We start from the raw sequence: 12,689 nt of genomic DNA on the forward strand, positions 1-12,689 counted from the left end.
TCAGATAAGCGGAAATGCCAGGCTTATCGAAGCTGCCTGAGTTCTAGAGAGATGTCCCTGCCGTCCAGCCCACCTCACTCCCCGCGCGGGCGGGCGGCCGGGCATCTCCAGGGGAGTAAACACGGAGTTGGCAGAGTCCCGCAGCGGCAGGATGAGGACGCTGTGCCCGCCTCCGGCACTGCGCGGCGCGGGCGCCAGGGGCCAGCCGCGGGCGTCAGGTTACACCCAGATATTTGCGGTAAGGCAGCCTCTGGCCCGTCTGCTTTGAAGTGGGAGCCGAGGAGCAGTTGTTATGGCCAGGGAACTAAGGGAGCCGTGACAGCTGGTCCCCAGACCTGCGGCCTCGGGACCACAGACTCAGCAGGGTCCAGGCGGGTTGGTGAGCGTGGGCCCTTCCCGACTCCTGAAGGAGGTCCTGTGCAGACCAGGCCAGTGGAGCTGCCCTGTGTTGTTTGGTCTGGACCCTGCGAGGCTGGCTGGGGCTCTGGTCACCTATGGGGTCCTTTCCTCCGTTCCACGTGCACCTCAGCTAACGGTGCCTGCAGGGAAGGTGGCCTGGGCAGGGGCCTGCAGGGAAGGCGGCCTGGGTGGGCAGGGGCCTGCAGGGAAGGTGGCCTGGGCAGGGGCCTGCAGGGAAGGCGGCCTGGGCAGGGGCCTGCAGGGAAGGCGGCCTGGGTGGGCAGGGGCCTGCAGGGAAGGTGGCCTGGGCAGGGGCCTGCAGGGAAGGCGGCCTGGGTGGGCAGGGGCCTGCAGGGAAGGCGGCCTGGGTGGGCAGGGGCCTGCAGGGAAGGTGGCCTGGGCAGGGGCCTGCAGGGAAGGCGGCCTGGGTGGGCAGGGGCCTGCAGGGAAGGTGGCCTGGGCAGGGGCCTGCAGGGAAGGTGGCCTGGGTGGGCAGGGGCCTGCAGGGAAGGCGGCCTGGGTGGGCAGGGGCCTGCAGGGAAGGTGGCCTGGGCAGGGGCCTGCAGGGAAGGTGGCCTGGGCAGGGGCCTGCAGGGAAGGCGGCCTGGGTGGGCAGGGGCCTGCAGGGAAGGTGGCCTGGGCCAGGTGCCTGGGAAGCAGAGTAAGCCTGGGGGGAGGGGGATGGCCCTCTCTCTCCTGCCCCAACCTTCACCGAGGTGACTGACTGACACATCCTGTTGGCTGGCTCTCTGGGGTGGGGTGGGTAGGGTGGGTGGGGGTGGCCAGTTTTGATCTCTACAGTTGCTTTCTTTTTCTTTTTGATTATTTTTATTGATTTCAGAGGGAGGGAGAGGGGGAGAGGAAGAGAGGTAGAAACATCAATGATGAGTCCATCGCTGCCTCCTTCATGCCCCACACTGGGAATTGAGCCTGCACCCCGGGCATGTGCCCTGACCGGGAATCAAACCCGGGACCCTTCAGTCTGTAGGCCGGCGCTCTATCCACTGAGCACACAGGCCAGGGACAACAGTTACCTTCGTATGGCATAATATCACTGTGTGAACGTTACCACTGGGAAAGATATGCACTCCATTTTCACTCTTTCTCGGAAGCACTGGGATTTCTCGGAGTCTCTGATTCCTTTTGCTCCGCTTTGCCCATTGGCCTGCATCCCCCCGGTGGCTGAATCTGAGCACTCGCTCTGTGCCAAGTACGTTCCAGGTCCTCGTTACCCTCCTCACGTAACCGTCCAGTCGCCACGCCGCGGAGGCATTGTTAGTCTCGGGTTTCAGCCAGGAAGCCGGACTCTGAGGCCAAGCAGACAGCCCACGGGTCCGCCCCCAGCACTGGCAGGGGCAGGAGTGGAGCCCAGACCGTGTGACGCCAGGCGCCCTCCACGTTTTACCGCGTGTCTTTAATCTGTTCCATCGGGGACCGTTTTCTCCCCAAGGCCTCCCTTTTGCGGGCTCTCCACCCTCCGGCTGCAGCTCGGACCGAGGCGGACGCCGCTGCTCCCTGGGCTCAGGGTCTCGTTGGGTCAGGTCCTCGCTTTGCAGGAGCACGGCCTCCCAGCAGCTCCTCACACGGGCCGCACAGCCTCTCCCACCTGGGCACCGTCAGCTCTTCTTCGCTCTGTGCTCCACCGTGGGACAGTGTCCTCAGGATCCGAAGGGGACATGCTTTCTATTTTATTGGATCGATTTCTTATTTTTGTATGTATGTTTTTAAATTCTCACCAAGGATATTTTCCCATTGATTTTTATTTTTATTTATTTAAAAATATATTTTATTGATTTTTTACAGAGAGGAAGGGAGAGGGAGAGTTAGAAACATGGATGAGAGAGAAACATCGATCAGCTGCCTCCTGCACACTCCCTACTGGGGATGTGCCTGCAACCAAGGTACATGCCCTTGACCGGAATTGAACCTGGGACCCTTCAGTCCGTAGACCGACGCTCTGGGACCCTTCAGTCTGCAGGCCAACGCTCTATCCACTGAGCCAAACCAGTTAGGGCTTCCCATTGATTTTTAGAGAGTAGAAGGCAGGGGGAGAGACAGAGAGAAACATCGATGTGAAACACATCGATTGGTTGCTTCCTGCACCCACCCTGACCAGGGCCGGGGAACCTGCAACTGAGGCACGTGCCGTTGACGAGACGAAAACCCAGGACCCTTCAGTCCAAGGGCCGGCGCTCTATCCACTGAGCCACACTGGCCAGGGCTTAAACTTTGCATCGAACCTGCCCGCCAGCATCCAGCTGCTCAGATGGGAGTCTGCTGTCATGCCTACGTCAGTGCTCTGACATGGGATTTCCCCTCTCATTTCAGGGAGACAGCCATTACCCCGTGTGCTAGAGCTGCATAAAGGCGGCAGGGGTGAGGCTGAGCTCGGTTGGGGATGATCAGACGGACCCGAAGAGCCAGCACGTCCCTCCTGAAACAGTCCTCTCACCCCCAGGGAGGGTGGGGTCCTCCTTGCCACACCCAGGTGGGGGAGCAGGGGCCGCCGCTCTGGAATGAACCCCTCAACCTTGTATTTCTGTTTCCCTCTTACCCCACCTGAGGTCTCAGGGAAAGCTGGCTGTCACCAGACAGGCCAGCGAAGAGTCTCGGGGTTCAGTGGGGGCTGACCCAGCCCACGGCAAACCGAGGTCAGCCTGTGGTTTTCAGGAATGGATCGGCTGCCCCGTGCTCACCAGCTGAGCTCTCCTGGGGCAGCTGAGAGCCTGGGGCACCATCCCTCTGGTCTCCCTCTGAGGGCCTGGAAGGAAACGGAGAAGGCGGGCGGCCCCCCAGCGGCCTGGGGACTCGGTGGCACCCCCAGCGTCCCCACCTGATGTCGACCTGAGCATTTGCTTGCGTCGGCTTTATGCAATGCCGCTCCGTCCAAGTGCCATTGGGAACAAGGGCTGTGAGGCCCAGACGCTTGGAGACCACAGGAAACCAGCCTCTGGGTCACTAGGGCCTGACCCTATTGGTTTCAGGGGAGTTGCTGTCGGGGGAGCAGGCCTCGCTGGCAAATGTGCCCCCAGAGGGTCCTGGGAGGAACACGACCTGCAGAGAGCACTTGGCGAGGATAGCCGAGGCCATTGAGCCGCACTTCTATTTTTAGATACAAGTGCCGAGTGACGGAGGGCCTGCTGTGGGACTCACCCCCGGCAGCCTGACACTGCTGGGGACATCTGCAAAGCAGGAGCCCAAGGTTTCTGTAATTAGTCAATGTTTTTATTTGAGAGAGAGAGAGAGAGGAAGGGGGAGAGAAACATCAATTTGTTATTCCACTTATCGATGCATTCATTGGTTGATTCTTTTTTATTTTATTATTTTTCAATTGATTTCAGAGAAGAAGGGAGAGGGAGAGAGAGAAACATCCATGATGAGAGAGAATCATGGATTGGCTGCCTCCTACACGCTCCACACTGGGGATGGAACCTGCAACCCGGGCATGTGCCCTGACCGGGAATCGAACTGTGACCTGGTTCCTAGGTCAGTGTTCAGCCACTGAGCCACACCAGCCGGGCCATTGGTTGATTCTTGTGTGTGCCCTCACCCAGGATCGAACCCGCAGCCTTGGCGTATCGGGACAATGCTCTCACCTACTGAACTACCGGCCAGGACCCAGGTTTTGTGTTTAATTTGCAGAAGCTTCGCCTGTTCCATCCTGGCACACGCCAGGGCGGCCTCGCATTTGTTCTCGGTCTTGCTTTTCATTGTGCATCTGTGTGTGTGTGGCGGGCGGGACCCCACGGCCCTGGGACTCCTGAGGCCCCTCTCGGAGTCCAGCAAGAGGTCCCCTCCTTCTAACCTTCGGTTTCAGCCACACGAGCTCCCGCCTGCCACGGGCAGATTCTTCAGATGTCTGCCCGTCAGCACCCTCTCAGGGAGGAATGTTCAGTGCTGCCGTGATGTCAGAGGGGCCCCCGGAGAGGGGCCGGGGCCAGACCCGCCTGCCCCTCGCGGCTCCCTCCCGGCAGAGTGGGAGATAAGCGAGGCCTCAAAGAGAGCCCGCAGGTCCCGGCTGCGTGACGACCTGGGATCGCTGTGCGGGGCGCTGGGCACGGCGGCAGCTATTAGCGACCGGAACCATGACCTTCCAAACACCACGGCCCCAGTGAAGGCCGGGCCCTGCGTGCGCCCCCTGCTCGCCCCATCAAGCCCGCGCCAGGATGTCGGGGGCCTCCAAGGAGGGAGTGGGGGCCCGGGGGCTGCCGGTGGCGGCGGGCAAGGCCTGCCTGTCCAGCCTGGACCGGAAGCTGAGCGCGCTCAACGAGAAGGTGGACAAGCTCCTGCATTCCCAGGAAGATGTTGCGGAGAAGCTGCAGGGCGTGTGCCGGGGCCTGGACCACCTGGAGGAGGGCCTGCACCGGCTGGAGGCCTCCCGGGGCCCGGGCCCCACGGGGGCTGGCCCTGCCCCGCCGGGGGACCCTGCCCCTCCGCGGGACGCGCAGGCCGGGTGGCCCGAGGTCCTGGACCTGGTGCGGGCCGTGCGGCAGGACGCGGCCCAGCACGGCGCCCGACTCGAGTCCTTGTTCCGGGTGGTGGCGGCCGTGGACCGGGCCATCGCCCTGGTGGGCGCCGTGTTCCAGAACTCCACGGTGGTGGACTTCATCCTGCAAGGCAGCGTGCCCTGGAGGCGAGGGCGCCTGGCCCCCGGCCCCTCGGAGGTTGGTGACCGCGTCCCTGTCCTGGGACCTGGCTGGAGGGGCCGCCCAGGGCGGGTGGGGAGGCCGGCCAGGTGGCTACGCTTAGGAGAGCCGAGCCTTTTGTCCCTTCTTCTTTTTTAAAATCTATTTTTATTGATTTCAGAGAGCAAGGAAGAGGGAGAGAGATAGAAACATCGATGATGAGAGAGAACCATGAACTGGTTGTCTCCTGCATGCCCCACACTGGGGATGGAGCCCGCAACCCGGGCATGTGCCCTGACTGGGAATCCACCCGTGACCTCCTGGTTCCTAGGTCGAAGCTCACCCACTGAGCCACTCCAGCCGGGCCTCTTGTCCCCTCTTGTGCCTCCTGTGTGACAAGTTGATGAGGAAAAGGAGAGCCGGAGCGTAAAGGTCATGAGCGGGTTCAGACGGGGAGGGGGAGAGGCAGAGCCGGGTGAGCTGCAGGCCGTGGGCAGCTCCAGGGGACACACAGGCCCTGAGGGAGCGGGGACCCTGACGCTCCCTGGACATGCCGTGACCTCTTTGCTCCTCTGTGTCCCCCGGGGGCGGCCGTGGGGAGTGGCCCGTCTACCCAACAGGGCCCCATTCAGAAAACAGCCCCCTCCCTTCCTGTCCGCAACCTTGTGCCCTGTCCCCGAGTGGGCGAGAGTGCAGCTGCCTCCGGGAGGTGTTGACAGGGACCCAGGGCACACCGCTGGGCGGGCGGCAGCCGGAGCCTGGGGGTGGAAGGCGGCATCTCTGGGAGCCCCGCTTCCCAAGGTTGCGTAATCGAGCCTGGGCTAATGGAAGTTTGGCTGGGGTGTGTGCGCGCGTGTGTGTGTGTGCGCGTGTGTGCATGCGCCCACGCGCGGTGTGTACAGGCAACGCTCTGTTTGGGAACCGCAAAGGGGCAGCTGCTTAGCAACACTCCGGGGCCTGGAGCCCCGCCTCGGATCCCTGCTGGTACCCACCAGCCTCTGGCTACCGATGAGCTGGGGTCTCAGGAGCTCGGGCCTCCCTTCCTCATCCCCAGCCTGGCCGGAGCTGTCCCAGCTGACCCTTCCCCCCGGCCGCCACTTCCCCCAGCGCGGCCTCCACCCCGGCCCCCTCCTGTCAGCACCGGCCCAGAGTGCGGCCTGCAGGGGAGCCTGGCTTGCTCTCGCCACTGATATCCACCCTCAGCTTTATTTTATTTTATTTTATTTTAAAATATGTAGTATTGATTTCAGAGAGGGAGAGGGAGAGAGAAAGAACTATCAGTGATAAGAATTATGGACCGGCTGCCTCCTGCACGTCCCACACTGGGGATGGAGCCCACAACCCGGGCATGTGCCCTGACCGGGAATCGAACTGTGACCTCCTGGTTCCTAGGTCAACGCTCAGCCCCTGAGCCAGGCCGGCCGGGGACCAACCTCAGCTTTAAATGAGAATTCATCTAATACGTGCACAGGGTGCAAACCATCCCTGGGCTGTGGAGAGCAGCCCCCTCCTGCCCCGTCCCCCAGGCCCAGGACAAGCCCTGCCTCCAAGCAGAGGTGCCGGTCTCCTACATCCTTACAGAAAGAGCCGGCTCTTTAGAAGCACCCTGCGGTGCACACCACCCCGTGGTCTGGTTTTAACTCAGCTGTTACCCACCTGTGCTGGCCTCCATTGCTTTTTGCTTCATAGATGTGGGGCGTGGTTTCATAGTAACACGCAGAGAGCTCCCTCGCTTTGTCCGTAAGTTGCAGCGGCTGCACTGGTCGGGGAGTCTCCGTCCATCGGCGTTGTTCGCTCGGCCACACCGTCGAGGCTCACCCCGCCCCTCCTCTCTAGCTGTTGGGAAAACGATGCCGTGACTGTCCCTCCAGGCGTGCGTCTGTCTGTCGGACGCACCGCCTGGAAGTGGCGATGCTAAGCCAGAGGGTGACTTTGTAGAACCCGCAAAGCCACGCCGACTTCAGAGGAGGGTTCTAATGTACGGCTGCCATGACACAGGGGGGTGCCTGTTGCTGACGGAGCTCATGGCCCGTCTGGTGAACGAAAACGGAATCACACTGTGCGTGTGTGTGTGCGTGTGTGCGCGCGCGTGTGTGTTTTAACATGTTGGTACTAAACGTTTCAAGCATTTATAAAATAGAGATGAGAATGACCTCAGTGAGCCCCATCACTGGAGGCCAATGGTCCCCACCTGTCTGCCTCTTTCCAGAGTATTTTGAAGCAACTTGGATGTATTGGATTGTTTTTTCTATAAATATTTCAATATTTTTTTATCCAAAAGAAAAGGATTCTTTTACTTGTTATTAGACCTAAGAAGTAACTTAATATCACCAATGTTCACATCATCAGTGTTCACATTTTCTTGACCGTCTTACGCTCTTTTTAAAACTATTTTTTAAATTGACCGGGAATCGAACTGTGACCTCCTGGTTCATAGGTCATTGCTCCACCACTGAGCCACACCGGCTGGGCTGGTTTGTTTTTGTTTTTTAATTTTGTTTTTCAAGTACAGCTCACATTCAGAATTATTTCACGTTAGATTCGGGTGCAAAGCGTAGTGGGTAGACATTTAGATGACTTACGAATGGGCCCCCTCACACGTCTAGTATCCGCGTGGCATCCTAGCTATCACACAGTCACTGCGGCATTGCTGAGTCTGTTCCCTGTGCGTACGGTACTTTGCACCCGTGACTGCTGTGCCTGCGCATCTGTACCTCCCAACCCCCTCACCTCTCCACGCAGCCCCAGCCCATCTCAGGCTCTTTTTTCCTTACAGTTCGAGTCAAGCTCCAAATAAGGCGATTGGTCATATGCTTCATAAAGCAAGCATTTTTTCTTTAATTCATAAAGAAATGGAAGCTCTTCATTCGGGAACATGTCAAACAACCAAAAACAGGCAGAACGCTGTATCTCACTGTAGTTCTAACTCGCATTTCTTTTTTTTTTTCTTTTTAAAAAAATATTTTATTGATTTTTTTACAGAGAGGAAGGAAGAGGGATAGAGAGTTAGAAACATCGATGAGAGAGAAACATCGATCAGCTGCCTCCTGCACACCCCTTACTGGGGATGTGCCCGCAACAAAGGTACATGCCCTTGACCGGAATCAAACCTGGGATCCTCAGTCCGCAGGCCGATGCTCTATCCACCGAGCCAAACCAGTTAGGGCTAACTCGCATTTCTTTTCTAGGCGCATCTTCTGGATTTGGGGCCTTTTGCACTGTCCTGTGAGCGGCCCGCCCCATCCTTCCCCTTTCCCGTCTCACCTTTGCCTTCCTCTGATTATTCTGTAGGAGCACAGAATATTCGTTGCGGATGCACAGGCATTTCTGGGCGGGGGAGGGCAGGGAGCTTTCTCTTCCCCGAGTCCTCACGCGTCTCGTCTGCTCGGCTCTGACCGGCTGTCTTCTGTCCTTGTGTGTCACACGCATCCGGGGGCTACCTGCAGGACTGGGGCTGCCCTCCCAGCCGGCGGTCAGCTCCCCGCAGCCCCGCCAGGAGGCCTCCACGCCCCTCTGTGCCCTGGGCCAGGGCTGGTCGCGCAGGAGGTGCCAGGGACAGGAGACAGGCGTGCACTGAGACCCGGCCCCAGCCTGCGAACGCTTTGTTGGCGCTGAAACTGCCGCGGAACGGAGGCGTTCTAGGGTCCCCATCTGTGCGTCCGAGGAGAGCAGGGTGTAGCATGCATCTGTGTTGTTTGTTTATTTTTAAAATATGTTTTTAATGATTTCAGAGAGGAAGGGAGAGGGAGAGAGAGAAACATCAATGATGAGAGAGAATCATGCCTCCTGCACGCCCCCCACTGGGGATGGAGCCCGCAACCCGGGCATGTGCCCTGACCAGAATCGAACCGTGACCTCCTGGTTCATAGGTCGATGCTCAACCACTGAGCCACGCTGGCCGGGCTAGCTGTTAAATTTTTTACTGGGGCCATGACTTCGCCCGGGTCCTCCTTGGGCCATGTGGGATGCGGGGGGGGGGGGGGGGGGGAGGGGTAGAGGGGGCGGGGGGGCGCCCTCAGACAGGTCCAGCTCAGCGGGGCTGGGCCAAGTCCTGGCGGAGCTGTTCAGAGACGGCAGGCCTCTGGCGGGTGCTGGGCCTCTTCTTCTTTCTCTGCACGCACCGCACAAGGCAGGGACCAGAAAGCTGAGCCCTGAAGACAAAACCTGTGTGTGTGTGTGTGTGTGTGTGTGTGTGTGTGTGTGTGCGCCTGCACCAACAACAGAGGGAGGGAGAGGACAATCTGAGCTGCGAGGTCTGCCAAAGGACAGTCTGTCCTAGTCCCTGTCACCCCCGGGGCGGGGGCGGGGGGGGCGCCAGGCAGGTGGGGGATGCCAGGAGGCGCCTGCGATAAGGCCTCCAGCTCCCCCAGCGACGGGCTGGCAGGACAGTCTCCCGGGTCACAGTGATGATGCTGGTGGTGACCCTGAGGACAGCAGCTAGAGTTTTTAAAATCGATTTCAGAGAGGAAGGGAGCGGGAGGGAGAGAGAAACATCAATAGTGAGAGAGAATCATGGATTGGCTGCCTTCTGCACACCCCACACTGGGGACCGAGCCTGCAACCCGGGCATGTGCCCTGATTGGGAACCGGACCGTGACCTCCTGGGTCCTAGGTCGACCACTGAGCCACGCCGGGCAGCCACATCTTTTAATGAACTGCTGACCACACTCGGTGGGGCTCCTGTGGACTGCTCAGCGTTAAGGCCGCTCGCTGGCGCTGGGCTCCCGTGTCCTCACAGGCCGCGCTCCTGGGGCCCGGACTGCACTGTGTCTCAGGCAGGGCACCACCACCAGGGCTCTGAGCGCCTACCCTGTGCTGGGCACCCTCTGTGCCCCACAAATGGTCTCACCCCGCCTCCCCTGGACTGAGCTCTGTGCGTAGCTAATATTCTCCCCATTCCCCAGACGAGGAAAGCGAGGTGCAGAGAAGTTAGGGATCTCGGCTGAGTGGCGAAGTGGGGTGTTCAAGAGTCCACGAGCCCGTGCCCCTGACCGCACTGCTGTACCGGAGAGGGGGACCATGGGGTTCGCCTGCCCGGCTCCCAGGCAGGCGTAGTCACTGGTCAAGGCACGCCCCCTGCAAGCATGGGTTCAGCTGACTTAGGATCCAACCCAAACAACACCACTAGCCATGAGCGGCTGGTCCGAGGTGACATGTTGAATTTAAACTTATTTTCCATCCCTGCTCTGAGCGTTTTGAGGTCCACTCTGTGTCATCCTCTATCAGGGCCTGGGCCTGCCCTGACAGGGACTCATGAAGAAGGGTACCTAGGACCCGGCCGGGTGGCTCAGTGGGTGAGCGTTGACCTATGAACCAGGAGGTCACGGTTCCATTCCTGATCAGGGCACATGCCCGGACTGTGGGCTCGATCCCCAGTGTGGGGCGTGCAGAAGGCAGCTGATCGATGAGTCTCTCTCATCATGGATGTTTCTGTCTCTCTCTCTCCCTCTCCCTTCCTCTCTGAAATCAATAAAAACAAACTTTTTAAGAAAAGGGGACTGAGGACGCCTGAAGGTCCTTTCGCCTGAAGTGGCGAAGCAGCCTCCACCCTCTGGTGTGGCTGAGCCGGCGCGTGTGCTCGTGGCTCCAGCACGTGGCTGGTGCGCAGCGCCCGTCTGTGGACTGAGCGATGATGACGATGACAGTGTTCCTGGTGGTTCTTTCAGAACAAAGAGCGAGAGGAGGAGGCAGGAGCCAAGCCGCAGCGTGCGCTGAGCAGCCGGGGCGTGCAGGCCGAGCTCCGGGGGCCTCGGGAAGGTGAGTGCCCGGGCAGGGGGGCCGTCGCTGCCTCCTGGCCCCCCACCTGCATCTTCAGACTCACACCTTCACCAGCACCGGGATGCCCGTGACTCCCGAGCACCTGCCAGCGGACTCCCCCCGTTGTTTATTTTATTTTTAAATAAAAAGTATATAGAGAGAAACATCAATGACAAGAGAGAATCATGGACCGGCTGCCACCTGCACGCCCCACACTGGGATCGAGCCCGCAACCCAGGCCTGTGCCCTGACCAAAATCGAACCCTGACCTCCTGGTTCATAGGTCAACACTCAGCCACGGAGCCACGCCGGCCGGGCTCCCCAGTTCTTTCCGTCCTTCACGTGTCCCCGTGAGACGGACAGCCAGTCGCTGTTGTGGTCACTAGGAAAGTGCCTCTCCCGCGCCTGTGCCACCAACTTGATGCTCCGGTTCATTTTTCATGTTGCTTTAGCATTTATGGATTGCTTTTATTAACTTATTTTCTTTTATAATTTTGCATAATATTTACATGGTTCCAAAGTCCAGTTGACAAAACAAGGTACAAAGAGAAGTCAAGCTTGTCTGGCTTCCTCCCCCACATGTCACCGTGTCTACGAAGTTTTTACTTTATTTTTATTTTCCCTGGAGGTCTGGTCTCTTAAGACCACATTGTAAGTGGTTACACCCACGCACACACACACGCACATGTATACGCACACACATGCACGCACACGCATGCACGCACACACGCACACACATGCACGCACACACATGCACGCACACACGCACACACGCACACACATCTTAGATGAAACAGTCACACTGTACCCCTGGCTTTGCTCACGCTCAGGCTCCCCGGAGGCCCCCGCAGCCGCGCAGGCAGGTTCCTGCCTTGTCTTGGGGACAGACTCCCCAATGGGGTTGCTTTCTCGCCCGTTTCCCTGTAGAGAGCCGGAAGGCTGACCTGCCGGAGGGGACAGCAGCGAGGCTGCCCCCGGTTGGTGCTTCGGGGATGGGATCGGACGTCCTGGCCCAGCCGGAGGCCCAGCCGGAGCAGGGAGGCGGGGTCCCCGGCCCTGACCAGGCGCCCCCTGGACACCTGCCGCCCACAGAAGCAGACGCCACAGCTCCCGGAGCGCCTGGCGAGACCCCCAAGACCAGCCAGGAGGCGGCACCAGGCCCAGGACAAGGGCCATTGTCCAGCGGACCTGATGCTCTGCCCACAGAGGAGAATGTGACGCTGACCTCAGGCCAGCCTGCCCGGGACAGGGCAGCTCACCATGGCGAGGACACGCATCCAAGGTGAGTGGAGCTGCTGGAGCAGGCGCGGAGGGTGAGCGAGCTCTGAGGGGGGGCGCGGAGGGGTGAGTGAGCTCGGAGGGGGGTGGAGGGGTGAGTGAGCTCGGAGGGGGGTGCGGAGGGGTGAGTGAGCTCTGAGGGGTGTGGAGGGGTGAGTGAGCTCGGAGGGGGGGTGCGGAGGGGTGAGTGAGCTTGGAGGGGGTGTGGAGGGGTGAGTGAGCTCTGAGGGGTGTGGAGGGGTGAGTGAGCTCGGAGGGGGGGTGCGGAGGGGTGAGTGAGCTCGGAGGGGAGCACTGAGGGGTGAGCTAGCTCTGAGGGGGCGCGGAGGGGTGAGTGAGCTCGGAGGGGGGTGGAGGGGTGAGTGAGCTCAGAGGGGGGTGGAGGGGTGAGTGAGCTCAGAGGGGTGCGGAGGGGTGAGCGAGCTGGGGGGGGGGCGCGGAGGGGTGAGTGAGCTTGGAGGGAGTGTGGAGGGGTGAGTGAGCTCTGAGGGGTGCGGAGGGGTGAGTGAGCTCAGAGGGGGGTGGAGGGGTGAGTGAGCTCGGAGGGGGGGCGCGGAGGGATGAGTGAGCTCAGAGGGGGGTGGAGGGGTGAGTGAGCTCAGAGGGGGGTGCAGAGGGGTGAGCGAGCTC

General features: G+C 60.2%; 1 protein-coding gene across 1 annotated transcript in view; it reads left to right on the top strand.

Annotated features, from left to right (window-relative positions):
- The first annotated feature begins 1,198 nt into the window (after window positions 1–1,198).
- MYLK3 (myosin light chain kinase 3) overlaps window positions 1,199–12,689 on the top strand; it is a 23,621-nt gene continuing 12,130 nt past the window's right edge. Inside the window, 3 exon segments of the mRNA XM_079759742.1 lie at window positions 1,199–5,063; window positions 10,691–10,781; window positions 11,709–12,063. Coding sequence (XP_079615868.1) covers window positions 4,566–5,063; window positions 10,691–10,781; window positions 11,709–12,063 — 944 coding nt within the window. The 5' untranslated portion in view covers window positions 1,199–4,565.

This window comes from Cnephaeus nilssonii (genome assembly GCF_951640355.1).
Source record: "Cnephaeus nilssonii genome assembly, chromosome: 20".
Classification (NCBI taxonomy): domain Eukaryota; kingdom Metazoa; phylum Chordata; class Mammalia; order Chiroptera; family Vespertilionidae; genus Cnephaeus; species Cnephaeus nilssonii.